A 14,821-nucleotide genomic window follows, 5' to 3' on the forward strand; every position below is an offset into this window, starting at 1 on the left:
GTGATCTGCAATGAATTTGCACATTGTCTGCGAACTACTGTATGTGTAATGAAAGAAAGATGTGCGCGCACGCTCCTGAGCCGCGGCCAAACAGTCAGCGGCCATTCCTTCTGGTAACAATTTCTGGGGGAACGGCTGATTGAGAACAGACCTCGCTGTCGTATAAAACACTCTAAGCCCTTTAAAATGTCAGCGACGCTCTCGGGAGACGGCAGAAATGTCAGATCGGCTCCAGTGTCCGCAGTAGAGGGAATGTGTCTATAAGGTGTCAGCGCAGACAATGGCTGCTCCGCTGCCCGCGGGGTGAAATATGGCCCCGATGCCTCTTCCTGTAACACGTGTGCTGTGTTATCAGGGGATAGAGTGTGGAAATCTGATGAGACTGTAGCAGAGGCAGCATTACTGTAGCAGGTTTCCAGAAAGTCCATTTACTTCCTGATGCAGTGCAGCAGCTGGCCTCTATATGAAACTATCTGACAAAAGAAGCGACTGAGTTGTAAGCCTTAAAGAGGAACTCCAGTGAAAATAATCTGATAAAAAAAAAAAAAGTGCCTCATTTTTACAATAATTATGTATAAACGATATAGTCAGTGTTTGCCCATTGTAAAATCTTTCCTCTCCCTGATTTACATTCTGACATTTATCACATGGTGACATTTTTACTGCTGGCAGGTGATGTCACAGGAAGTAGCTGCTACTTACTTTTCTGGCAGTTGGAAACAGTTATTTCCCACAATGCAACGAGGATCACAGACAGGAAACTGCCAGGACCATTGTCCTCACAGCTTCCTGTGGGAGGGGTTTCACCACAATATCAGCCATACAGCTCCCCCTGATCTGTTTGTGAAAAGGAATAGATTTCTCATGTAAAGAGGGGAATCAGCTACTGATTGGGATGAAGTTCAATTCTTGGTTACGGTTACTCTTTAAGGTGGCCACACACAATACAATAAAATGATCAGATATTACAGCAATTCGATAAATATGATCGGATCTCCCGAAAAAAATAGATTTTTCTAAAGATTGTATGGTGTGTGTTAGATTGTCAATTTATTAATATGCACACCCTAGCAATTTTCTCAGTTTCCAATCATTTTTATCATAATTGGGGAAAAATGTAACATAGGTGTGTGGTACATTGTAACAATTCAAAAATATGACCAGGCAGTCAAAAAAATTGATTGTAATTTTTGAATTGATATTTTAAAAATTGTATGGTGTGTGGCCACCTTTAAGCGAATTACCCACGGACAGATGGATCAGGGATTCTCCGCCGCTGAACGACCATTCCCCGAACTATCTGTGCAAAAACAAAAAAAGAACGATGGGCCACAAACCATTTAACCACTTGAGGACCCACCCTTTACCTCCCCTTAAGGACCAGCGCTGTTTTAGCTGATCTGTGCTGGGTGGGCTGTGCAGCCCCCAGCACAGATCAGGGTGCAGGCAGAGCGATCAGATCACCCCCCTTTTTTCCCCACTAGGGGGATGATGTGCTGGGGGGGGTCTGATCGCTCCTGCCTGCCTACGTGTTGCGGGAGGGGCACCTCAAAGCCCCCCTCCGCGGCGAAATTCCCCCCCTCCCTCCCTTCCCCGAGAGATCGGAGGCTGCACAGGAACGGATCTGTCCTGTGCAGCCTCTAACAGGCTCCTGCCTGTCATGTGACAGCGATCCCCGGCCGCTGATTGGCCGGGGATCGCTGATCTAGTACAACGCTGCTACTGTTAGCAGCGTTGTACGAATGTAAACAAAGCGGATTATTTCCGCTTGTGTTTACATTTAGCCTGCGATCGGCGGCCCGCAGGCTATTCACGGAGCCCCCCCGCCGTGAATTGACAGGAAGCAGCCGCTCGTGCAAGCGGCTGCTTCCTGATTAATTAGCCTGCAGCCGGCGACGCAGAACTGCGTCGCTGGTCCTGCAGCTGCCACTTTACCGACACGCGGTATGAGTGCGCGGTCGGCAAGTGGTTAAAGAGAAACTGTAACCAAAGATTGAATTTCCTCCCAATCAGTAACTGATACCGCCTTTCCCATGAGAAATCTTTACCATTCCTCTAATAGATCATCAGGTGGGCCTGTATGGCTGATATTGTGGTGAAACCCCTCCCACAGTGTGATGTAAGGACCATGACAGTTTTCTGTCGGTGAACCTTGTTGCATTGTGGGGATTAACAGCTTTTTTCCAACTGCCAATCAAGCAGTATCACCCTCTGTGCATAGAACATTCCGTACGGATCACCTGGCAGAACTAAAGATGTCACCACCAGTGATACATTTCAGAATGTAAAGCGGGGAGAGGAAAGATCTTACAAGGGGCAAACACTGACTAAATAATCTATAAATTAATAGTGCAAAAAAAATTATAAATTTTTATTTTCACTACAGTTACTCTTTAAATGATCATTCTAATTTTTCCACAAAAGTAGTAGAGAACTGAACGATCGGTTGCGCCGTGATCCAACATGAGTTGTTTCAAATGAATGATTGTCGCGGGTAGTCTGCCATCTGTGCAGTCTGCTGTATATTTTTATTGTTACATGAAGGGCCATGATGAAGGGTCAGTACAAGGTCTGGCCCCATGTAACAGATACCAGTCCCTCCGTGGTACAATGTGGCACTTGCAGTATGGAGGACGCTGATGTCTCTTTACCTAGTATCTTGCTGATATTGGAGTTGTGCATGTCGGGGAACGCCTGCAGGATCTTCCTCCGCTCATCCTTTGCCCATACCATGAAGGCATTCATTGGACGTTTGATGTGAGGTTCTCCACTGCCGCGGCCCCGCGTCTCCCGGTATATCCGTGACTCCGACACGCCAGCACTTCCTGCAAATGGAACAACGAGAGTAAATCACCAGGGGGGTTCAGCACAAGTGTGGCACTTTAATATAGTTTACAACATGCAGCCTAGGATCCAGAGGCGTAGCTATGGGTGGGGCAACTGGGGAACACATGTCCCCAGGCGCAGCACTGTAATGGGGCGCAGAGCATGGCCACCGCACCCCAAGTGAGTCAGAGGCAGCTGTGGCTGCCTGAGGTGCCCCTGCTCTCCCTCCCTCTGCAGAGGAGTGCAGAAGCGTTAGCAACAGAACAAGAAGGGGAGGCACATCTGACTATCTAAATGAGGGTAGGGGAGGCACATATGGCTTGCTAAACATGGGTAAGGGAGGCACATCTGGCTACGTAAACGATGGGGAACACCTACCCTGCTCTCTGTTACATTCTTCACTGTTCAGCCTGCTTGTTACCAGCCCTGATAAAATCCCCGACTGAGCATTCAGTCTGCTTTGCTCAGGAATCATTATAGCTGAGTCTGTCTTCTATGATGTCTTTTCAAGCCCATGCCTGCCCCCTTCTGGCTCTGCTATAATGACTCAGCTATAATGATTCCTGAGCAAAGCCAGACTGAATGCTCAGTCGGGGATTTTATCAAGACTGATAACAAGCAGGCTGAACGGTGAAGAATGAAACAGAGAGCAGGGTAGGTGGTTTCTCGAATGTTTTCCACTGATATATATGGTAAAATACATGAGGGTGCTTCGTCTCTGGTTCACTTTAAGTAAGAGAAAAGTGTTTTTTGAATGACTGATCACAATTAATTTTGCATGTGATGACTCTTTTTATTGGATTCTTCTATCAAATTCAATTAGTCGTCTCATCTGCACTAATGAGAAAGAGATCAAACTAAAGGACATAATGATGGCTAAACATGTTAAGAGTGACTGTGTGAAGAATCAATTCATTATATAGAACACTGGCATTTGGGCTATTACGATTAGCAAGGACTGGTTTCAATAAAATGTGCTGCCTCGTGATCTCTGTGGGTTCAGTGATCAGTGTCTATCAGGGGTTTGTACCTATCAGGGGTTTGTACCTATCAGGGTGTTATAGCTAGCAGGGTGTTATAGCTAGCAGGGTGTTATAGCTAGCAGGGTGTTATAGCTAGCAGGGTGTTATAGCTAGCAGGGTGTTATAGCTAGCAGGGTGTTATAGCTAGCAGGGTGTTATGGCTAGGATAGGGTGTTATAGCTAGCAGGGTGTTATAGCTAGCAGGGTGTTATAGCTAGCAGGGTGTTATAGCTAGCAGGGTGTTATAGCTAGCAGGGTGTTATAGCTAGCAGGGTGTTATAGCTAGCAGGGTGTTATAGCTAGCAGGGTGTTATAGCTAGCAGGGTGTTATAGTTAGCAGGGTGTTATAGTTAGCAGGGTGTTATAGCTAGCAGGGTGTTATAGCTAGCAGGGTGTTATAGCTAGCAGGGTGTTATAGCTAGCAGGGTGTTATAGCTAGCAGGGTGTTATAGCTAGCAGGGTGTTATAGCTAGCAGGGTGTTATAGCTAGCAGGGTGTTATAGCTAGCAGGGTGTTATAGCTAGCAGGGTGTTATAGCTAGCAGGGTGTTATAGCTAGCAGGGTGTTATAGCTAGCAGGGGTTTGTACCTAGCAGGGGTTTAGGTTTTTACCCATTTTACAGCCGTAAAAACTCCCAGCTATCAGGGGACAGAAGTTCTCTCTACTGTACGTCTATACACATAGCAGTCCTGGGTTCAGTCTGAACCACTGCTGTTACTATGGGGGGGAGCAGCCCATGTGACCGCAGCAGGAAGGCCCAGAAGGAGAGGATTGGCCCAGAATTCCTCCTCCCCCACCAGTCCCCCTACTGTCCTCCTCTGGCTCTGCCACTCAAAAATACAGAACAGCATGGTGGCAGTGATGGAGCTTGCCTACTCCCCCCCATATTCTACCCCATAGAGCCACATTAATCCATGCCATGCAGTGATAAAGACCGACCAGTCTACAGCAGTCTGTATGCATGTTGGATTATTGCAGCTCTGTACAATTAACAAGCTGACACATCATTGCATTCCAGCGACTCTGGAGGTGTGGCTAGCTTACAGGGACAACAAGGGATAATTTGCATATTCAGCGGTGAGGCATGGGGGGAGACATCATAGGGTCACTTCAACCTGAATTAGTGCAAATACCTTGTTTTAGGAAGGCACACTTTTGTTTCCTATTCCCCGGTTGGGTCTCTCAGACTTTCCCGCTGCAGCCACTAGGTGTCACTGGCCTCTCTGCCTTTCTCTCAGTGTGATGCACATCCTGTGATGTGTAGAGCAATTCAAACCACGAGAAAGGCAGAAATCAGAGAGGACAGTGGCACCTAGTGGTTGCAGCAGGAACAGCAGAGAGGCCCAACAGGGGAGTAGGTTTGTCACTGCCCCCATGCTGATCTATAGGTCTGCAGGCAGTAACCGGGTAGCACAGGAGGAGGGCCACTCCTTGCTGGGCACAAGGGTGGGGGGGGGGGGGGGGGGGGTCGTACTGGTTTGGGAGGTGAAGTAGGGATGGAGAGAGAAAAAGGTAAAATTAGCGCTTACCATCGGAGTCTCCACTCAAGTTAAAATCCATCATGTTGTGGCTGAATTTTCCGTCTTCGTTTGGCTTGCCCGTCATCTGCTGGGACAAACAATCTAGTGACCCCTTGTCCTATAAGAGGAACAAAATCCACATTATTACTCTACCTCATCATTCCTCAGCATTCCCAACAGCAAAACTGCAATCACCCAATTAGTGCAGGTGTGTCAAATAACTAAGGAGACCTTATGCTTTGTGCCGCTGATTACTAAGGCAGGAAAAGGGAACCCCGTGGGCTGTCTGCATAAATGGCCAAACAGGATGTCTGTCGGAAAAATAACAGCCTTTCTCAGCCTGTTGTCTTTTTAACGTAATTGTCACTGGAGCGCTGAACACAACATATATAAAGTGGCAAACGCTATGGGGAACAATGAAGAACCGTAATGTTTGTTTATAACACCCGGCTTGCCACAGATCATCACTCTACAAAGCAGCAGTGCAAGGCCACTATGAAAGGCAATGGGCCACTACATCTAAAATACTGTGTGTGGATTAGCCTTTAAAGGATACCCGAGGTGACGTGACAGAATAAGATAGACATGGGTATGTACAGTGCCTAGCACAGAAATAACTGTGCTGTGTTCCTTTTTTTCTTTCTCTGCCTGAAAGCGTTAAATATCAGGTACCTGACAGGAAGTGACTACAGTGTGACCCTCACTGATAAGACATTCCAACTATAAAACACCTTCTTAGCAGAAAATGGCTTATGAGAGCAGGAAAGAGATAAAAAGGGTCAATAGTTCATAGATTTTTAGCTCTGGCATACTTCAATGAATGTGTCATTGAGCAAAAACAATAAGACCGTTAAAACTTAAAAAAGTAGATTTAAACATTAACAGAGGGACAAGCAGCACATGCGAGACAGTGACGTCACATGGCGGGCGGAGGATCGGCGCAAACAATGGAAACAGGTGGGGGGAGAGGCGTCGCTGGGGGTGAGTAGATCCGTCCAGTGGATCTCTTGTGGGTTGGGGTTTGTACACACGCCTGATTGTCGGCTGACCATTGTGGCTTTCACCACTGTGAGTACTGCCGGCAATTTGACCTGGTTGGTTGAGACTCATGGTTAGTTGAGTTCTAAATAACTCAGACACTACTGCATTAAGTTTTAGAAGCAAGTTACGCAGCCCTGATACAAGCTCATACCAAACTGTGTACTCCAAAGTGTGATTTCACTTTAAACATTTGCGTTACATTCCACAGGACTGGCGAAATGCTAAAATAACACCGCTTAGAACACTGACACCATGAAGTGTTTGCGCAAGAATGGGATTCCTAACTGCTCCGCGAGACCTTATTAAACGCCGCGACCTGTCTGTGCCGTCGGCGGCGCTGGCGGAGCAAGCTGAAGGTGCTGAGATTATTCCGTACAGAGATGTTTGCTATATTACGCCATCATTATTCATCTCCCTCCCCCCCTGCCATCGCTTCAAGGGCAGCCAGGTAGAAGCAGCACCAACCTCCTCACAACAGCGCCCAGTCATACCTCATCCGACAAGTTAATTACGTGGCGCTGATGAACAAGATGTCGATCCAACGGCCAATAAAATCTGTTTAATGTCTTGAAATTGGCATGCAGATTTCACATAAAGATCGCTAATTAGTTATGGGCGTCTTGTGATTGCGAAAAGCTCTTCCAAGCGCCCACTGCTAAATCACCAGCAAATATTTATTCTGATATTCGGGACAAAACACGCGAACATCACAGCAGAGTCACCAGCTGTTACCTATAGATGACAGGATGCCGAACATATGATTCCATTTGTGCCGCCACTGGAGGGCCTGGCGGGCGCGGCAGCAGGAAGTGCGGAGCAGGTAAGAGTCATTGCATGGAAGAGAAATTGCACCGGATCGCCAAGATGTTACCATATCATTCTACACATGCACCTCTCTGTGATAACTTATTTGTGTGTCAATTAAGTAAATAGCGAAAGACCATGAAAAAACATAAATCTACACAAAGCAAAGTGAAAGGAAACCTGCAGTAGTGTGCGTCTCCTCCCCTCCCACAATAGTAAGATTTCCCTGCAGTAGTGTGTGTCTCCTTCCCTCCCACAATGGTGCGATATCCCTGCAGTAGATTGTGTCTCCTTCCCTCCTACAATGGTGAGCTATCCCTGCGGTAGATTGTGTCTCCTTCCCTCCCACAATAGAGATATTTCCCTGCAGTAGTGTGTGTCTCCTCCTCTCCCACAATAGTGAGATTGCCCTGCAGTAGTTTGTGTCTCCTCCCCTCCCACAATGCTGAGATTTCCCTGAAGTAGTGTATCTCCTCCTCTCCCACAATAGTGAGATTGCCCTGCAGTAGTGTATCTCCTCCTCTCCCACAATAGTGAGATTGCCCTGCAGTAGTGTGTGTCTCCTCCCCCTACCACAATGGTAAGATTTTTCAGCAGTAGTGTGTCTCTTCCCCTCATACAATGGTGAGATTGCCCTGCAGTAGTGTGTCTCCTCCTCTCCCACAATAGTGAGATTGCCCTGCAGTAGTGTATCTCTCCTCCTCTCCAACAATGGTGAGATTTCCCTGCAGTAGTGTGTGTCTCCTCCTCTCCCACAATGGTGAGATTTCCCTGCAGTAGTGTGTGTCTCCTCTCCCACAATGGTGAGATTTCCCTGCAGTAGTGTGCGTCTCCTCCTCTCCCACAATGGTGAGATTGCCCTGCAGTAGTGTGTCTCTTCCCCTCCCACAATGGGGAGATTTCCCTGCAGTAGTGTGTGTCTCCTCCCCTCCCACAATGGTGATATCTCCCTGCAGTAGTGTGCGTCTCCTCCACTCCCACAATGGTGAGATTGCCCTGCAGTAGTGTGTGTCTCCTCCCCTCCCACAATGGTGAGATCTACCTGCAGTAGTTTGTGTCTCCTCCCCTCCCACAATAGTGAGATTTCTCAGCAGTAGTTTGTGTCTCCTCCCCTCCCACAATGGTGAGATCTCCCTGCAGTAGTTTGTGTCTCCTCCCCTCCCACAATGGTGAGATCTCCCTGCAGTAGTGTGTGTCTCCTCCCCTCCCACAATGGTGAGATTTCTCAGCAGTAGTTTGTGTCTCCTCCCCTCCCACAACGGTGAGATTTCCCTGCAGTAGTGTTTCTCCTCCCCTCCCACAATGGTGAGATTTCCCTGCAGTAGTTTGTGTCTCCTCTCCTCCCACAATTGTGAGATTTCTCAGCAGTAATTTGTGTCTCCTCCCCTCCCACAACGGTGAGATTTCCCTGCAGTAGTGTTTCTCCTCCCCTCCCACAATGGTGAGATTTCCCTGCAGTAGTTTGTGTCTCCTCTCCTCCCACAATGGTGAGATTTCTCAGCAGTAGTTTGTGTCTCCTCCCCTCCCACAACGGTGAGATTTACCTGCAGTAGTGTTTCTCCTCCCCTCCCACAATGGTGAGATTTCCCTGCAGTAGTTTGTGTCTCCTCCCCTCCCACAACGGTGAGATTTCCCTGCAGTAGTGTTTCTCCTCCCCTCTCACAATGGTGAGATTTCCCTGCAGTAGTTTGTGTCTCCTCCCCTCCCACAATGGTGAGATCTCCCTGCAGTAGTGTGTCTCCTCCCCTCCCATAATGGTGAGATTTCCCTGCAGTAGTTTGTGTCTCTCCTCCCCTCCCACAACGGTGAGATTTCCCAGCAGTAGTTTGTCTCTCCGACCCCCTTCCTCCCTACCAAGAGTGAGATTTCCCTACTATCCCCTACTCCACCAATCAATAAGGTGTACTGTATCTGTTCTGTGTAATGCTGGGAATACACCATGCGGTTTTCCAGCAGATAGATGTTTTGATAGATAATTTCCGACATATCCGATCTCACGCTCGATCGATTTCTCATAGAAGTGAATGGAAAAAGATAAGAAAGACGAGCAGAAGATAAGCGGCAAAATCGATTGAGCGGAGAATGGAGCGGAAAAAACACATGGTGTATTCCCAGCACAAAGTGGCCCTATAAGCACTCTGCTGCACTCCTGTGAGAAGTACTCACAAGTTTCTTCAAAGATGGCTGCCGGAGGAGGGGGAGGTCACACATTTTACTCTCTTCTTTTCTAAGACAAAAGTTATCTGAAGAGTGAAATGAAGCATATTGTAAACGGTCGCCGTCTCCGCCGCTTCTCCCTACCCAGATAGAGCTTTTATAAGCTTCTATTATTCCAGTAAAAGCTCCACAGATGACGGACCACCAGAGAGGATGAAAAGGCCTACTGAGGTTTTAATGATTAATTAGTTATCTTTTTATTACTCCAGAATGAAGACATGGCGGAGTGTGTTAACCTCCCCTCCTCCCCCTCTCGCTGTATCTGGAATCTTCCACAGATAAAAGCCCTGCAATCCTCCCACTGTATCCATCCAGAATCATCATAAAATGCTGACAAACTAAGGCTGCACTCCGGCTTCTGTGGGGCAGAATGGGCTGTGGAGAAACAGTGGCCAAATGGCTTTAATCCATTCACTGCAAATGTAATCCTATCAATAGTGTAGAGACTCTGTTATCTGGCGCGGACTAGGATTAGCTGATATCGAGCAAGTGTTCTTTCTGGTTGTTGAAGAGTTGAACTTCAGTTTTGCTATCTATGCAAAAGAGCTTCTCTGAGCTCTTCCCTCCACTGGATGGACTACAGTCCGGTTCTCTGAAGCACTTAAACAGTTAAGAAACATTGAGAGACAGCTTGAGATAAGGTTTTACTGCAGGAAAGTTCAAAGGTTTATTATTTCTGCTTTGTTTTATAGCTTAATGTTTTATTAATGATCCGTCCTACGCATACAATTCATTATATCATAAGGTGTTTTTTTTTTGCTTCAAGTTTGCTTTAAATATAGGCCTAGCTAATATTGTACAATACTCTGTATTAATATTGTACTGTAGTAAATGTTAAAATACGGTAACAAAGTATAGAAACCTAGGAGGAGCTGTGTGACCCAGTCCCTTAAAGCGGGATTGTCACCATAAAAAAAATCTAATTTCAACAGCAACTGGTCTGAGTGTATGAAGTGATAAGATGCTAATCCTGCATTCAAAACTTTTTCTGCTGTTATGGTTTGGACATACTTAAAGAGACTCTGAAGCGAGAATAAATCTCGCTTCAGAGCTCATAGTTAGCAGGGGCACGTGTGCCCCTGCTAAACCGCCGCTATAGCGCCGCTAAACGGGGGTCCCTTCACCCCCAAACCCACCACTGCGACACTTGGTCACAGACTTGGTCGCTCCTGGAGGCAGGGCTAACGGCTGCAGCCCTGCCTCCAGTCGCGTCTATCAGCGGCGCATCACCGCCTCTCCCCCGCCCCTCTCAGTGAAGGAAGACTGAGAGGGGCGGGGGAGAGGTGGAGATACGTGCTGACAGACGCGCATGGGACAGGGCTGCGGCGGTTAGCCCTGTCCCAACCAGGAAGCGCTCCCCAGCTGTATCGAGGGAAATTTGGGGGTGAAGGGACCCCCGTTAAGCCGCGGGATAGCGGCGGTTTAGCAGGGGCACACGTGCCCCTGCTATCTATGAGGTCTGAAGCGAGATTTATTCTCGCTTCAGACTCTCTTTAAGGAGAACTGGTCCTTTAGTAGTCAGTGCCAAACAGTTGCATGCTGGGGGTTCTATTTAGCTAATGTATATTTCTCCTCTTCTATTTATTTCCCTGCCTGGCTGCATATCTGAAACACGATCCCCTGCTCACTTGTGTTTACAAGCAAGACTGAGGTGACTCAGCGATTGGAGGAGAAAAGAAACAAAAGAAAAGGGCAGAAATGACATCACGAGTTAGCCTAAACTGTGGGCAAAAGACATGATTCCCACCAGGAACAGAATTCTCTTCATTTACTATATAACAATCACTGAAATCAAAACATGGATAGAATAATACATGTGTCATGTAAATAGATCAAGTATTTACTTATATATGTGTTTTTTTTCCCTGTCATAGTATGGCTAATCCTACTGGTTTAAGCAAAGCACAGCCCAAAAACATCCTAAGATGTTTGCCTTCACCACTGAGTACTGCCGGTGATGTGTGCTGGTTAGTTGAGTTCCGGATAACAAGGACTGTACTGTACTTCCATGACTGGATTCCATTGATGGAAACGCACTGTACAGTGAAGAGCTTTGACGTCCATTTTTCGATGGTTTAAGGTTCCACACAGATATTTAGACACAGCCGTGTCTGCTATATAATTCAGATTTCTTTCGTCTTTAGGCTCAGTTCCCACTTTAGCTAACAATTGACTTTTGTTTGTTCGTTTAGCGAAGGAATGGCTATGGAATACGGACAGTGAGTGCAGAAGAATATGCCTGTTAAAAATTATGAATTTTTCTACATCTGGCCACTAGAGGTGCTCTACTATCAGATTATAAAGACAGCATAAAATGAGATCAAAACCTCTTATTTTGAATCTGTGACACACATCAGTTAAGAATTTCTCCCTGCATTTAATAATGATGTGTGACACTGGTAGGGACATCAGAGTGTAAGCTTTTGTGGTACAGAGACATATGTGAATGGATCAGTGATCTCTGTACAGCGCTGTGGAATATGTCAGAGCTATATCATGATAGAACAACAGTGTGTGACTGTGCTAAGGCATTAGAATGTAAGCTCCTTTGGCGCAGAGGCTGATATAATGAATCCGTGATCTATGCAGAGCACTTAGGTAGGTAAAGAGTATTATTAATTATTAGGATTACAAATAGTCTGGTTCATTTACGTGCAATGCACCGGTAGTAGTTTTGTGACTAAAAAGGTCAGACACTCTCACCCTTTCAAGTCCCAGAAAGTTAAAGAGGAACTGCAATAAAAATAACATAATGAATACAATTGCTGATTTTTTTTTTTACAATAGTACCTTATACATTTTTTAGTTAGTGTTAGTGTAAAATCTTTCCACACCCCGATTTATACTCTGAAATTAATTGCAGGTGGGAACATTATTAGTACTGGCTGGTAATCTCTGCGGAATGTTCAGTTTCTGAGAATTCAGAAGCCAGTACAAAATACACCTGGCCTCCCACGATGCTCTGGGGGCGAGAATCCTGCCTATCTAATCAGCCTAGGCTAAGTATCACTGAAGGGACGGGGTTATGTACAATATACAGCAATATATAGTGTTTCAGATGCTGAAAGCAGGCTATTTAATGTAAAAGTGGGTATCCAGAATAATTTACTGCATTCTACTCTTTGTACGATTCCTGTTTAACCCTTGAGTTGTTGAAACAAATAAATATTGCTTATGCATAGCAGTGGCCAATAAACATGCTGAGTGCTTTATTATTTTCTCAATTAAATGTACCTGTTGTAAAATCGTACGTGCAAAATAAATAAGTCATATGATACAAAGTAATTAAAAATCCATGACTGTGTTTTACATGTATGTACCTATTACTGTGGTGTTATAAATGAAGAGAGTTCATTCTTTCCCAGCTCCGATGTAAAGAGACATGTGGCGATCTCCGATGACTATCTACAGCGCAAGGTACAAGAATAAATAAAGGTAATATACATAAAGGTAATATGGCGGAATGGGAGTCTGAGGCGGTGATACGGCGCGGCGAGAAGTTATTGCTGGGCTGCTGCCTATATCTTTACATCGCTGTCATTAGAAAAATAAAATGAAATCATTCTCGGGGCCGGCGTTCTTGCACATAATCAGTCTCTGGCGTGCGTGGGCTCTCATTAGCGGGAACTTATGGCACGCTGACAAGCAAGGCACAGCGACAGCGCTGCGATGAATTTTACTGGCCATCTGTGAAAATAGGTCTGCCGCCCGTGGAAGACGCACAGCTGTAAACGTTACGCAGACGGGCGAGAGGACGGCCTCCAGCTCTGGCCAATGCTTGGGAATGGCGCGGCGCTGCGTCTTAGGGGGAAACCAGTGGGGATCGGGGGTCCATCTTGCACACACCTCCACAGATGGAGTCCCCTGGCAGCCACCCAAACGATTAAAAATAGACGGAAGCCGAGCGTTGGATCGCAGACCGTGAGGAGAGTCAGGAAGATAGGAAAATAATTCCGACATGTTGCGTTAATTGTTGGACAAAACGCAGGAGATATATCAATGCGGGCAAATATTTCTGTAGCCTTGAGGAGGAAGGAAGAAAGAATTCATAGCTGCCTGATGATCACATCTCGGCATCAAATATACAATAAACGCATAGATTAAAGTCTTTATTGTTCAGAGTATCTGCTGACGCTGACCCAGCATGGGGCACAAAATGGGCAAGTAGTGTATTTTCTAATGCTGGGAGCTACAAGAAGCAGCTAAGCTTATGAATGATGGTTTCCACCCAACAGCAATATTTCAGGTAGAGGTGGGTGGGATCTGGGGGGATTGGGTTAATGAGGGGGTGTTGTGATGCCTCGGTGACCGATCTACTGAGCTCTCCTTGGCATCAGGGTTGTGGAATCGGAGTCAAGAAATCGGAGCAGTTTTGGGTCCCTGGAGTCGGGGATATCATAAAGTGAAGAGTCGTAGTTGGATGAGTTTCGTACCGACTCCTCAGCCCTGCTTGGCATTGTACTGAGCGCTGTCTCCACCCACTTTGGGGCGTTCCCTTTGCGTTGGTTTCACTCCAAAATACAAAATAGGCATTTTCCACTAAGATACACAATCCCGTTTCTATTTCCACTACTGCGATTCAGCCATGATCTGATCCTATTCACTCTATCCTGTTTTTTTCATTGTTTTTATGGAAGTCCTATCGCTACAGGCATTATTTTGTTTTTACAGACAGCAATATACTATTGACTCCCAGTGTTTTTCCCTCCCTCTGTTCTTTTGAGTCTTATTTCTGAACATATGCTTACCGCTGTTAAGGTGCACATACATTACTAGATTTTCCTGTTTGATTCGATCATTTTATCCATTATGCTTGATTCATGGAAATTGGCCAATATCTGCTCCAATCAACGCACCGTGACGTAGTGGGTAGCACTCTCGCCTTGCAGTACTGGGCCCCCGGTTTGAAACCCAGCCAGGTCACTATCTGCACGGGGTTTGTATATTCTCCCTGTGTCGGTGTGGGTTTCACCTGGGCACTCAGTTTTCCTCCCACATCCCAAAAACATACAAATAAGTTAATTGGCTTCCCCTAAAGGATACATACATAGACATATGACTATGGTAGGGATTCGATGGGGAGCCCCTCTGAGGGACAGTTAAGTGACAATTCTAGTCAATTGACTACACTGTTTTTGAATGATTGCTTAATCTGTCGATGGAAAATCGAGTAATGCATGGGTACCTTTAGGTGGCTCAATCCTCCAGCATCCACTAAATACTGAAATCTCATTTCTGGATGGAGACATCCTTTCCCCTGATGGATGTCAGGCCTCACCCTGCAGGAGATCCCATAGCTGAAGCTTGTTTCTGCGGCTTTAACCTGCGAAAGCTGCAAAGTCTGTTTCCAAGCAAGCGCTCCAGGATGACAAATTACTTCTCTCCGCTAAC

The 14,821-nt window shown here is 46.2% G+C and overlaps 1 protein-coding gene across 6 annotated transcripts in view; it reads right to left on the bottom strand.

Annotated features, from left to right (window-relative positions):
• SOX5 (SRY-box transcription factor 5) overlaps positions 1 to 14,821 on the bottom strand; it is a 369,889-nt gene that overhangs the window by 9,803 nt on the left and 345,265 nt on the right. For 5 of the 6 annotated variants that reach the window (XM_068277987.1, XM_068277990.1, XM_068277988.1 and 2 more), the window contains 2 exons: positions 5,378 to 5,486; positions 2,652 to 2,825 (listed from right to left, as the gene is read on the bottom strand). In XM_068277987.1, coding sequence (XP_068134088.1) covers positions 2,652 to 2,825; positions 5,378 to 5,486 — 283 coding nt within the window. The remainder of the gene's footprint in view (positions 1 to 2,651; positions 2,826 to 5,377; positions 5,487 to 14,821) is intronic. The other variant, XM_068277989.1, reaches the window with a different exon arrangement.

This window comes from Hyperolius riggenbachi, chromosome 3 (assembly GCF_040937935.1).
Source record: "Hyperolius riggenbachi isolate aHypRig1 chromosome 3, aHypRig1.pri, whole genome shotgun sequence".
Taxonomy (NCBI): domain Eukaryota; kingdom Metazoa; phylum Chordata; class Amphibia; order Anura; family Hyperoliidae; genus Hyperolius; species Hyperolius riggenbachi.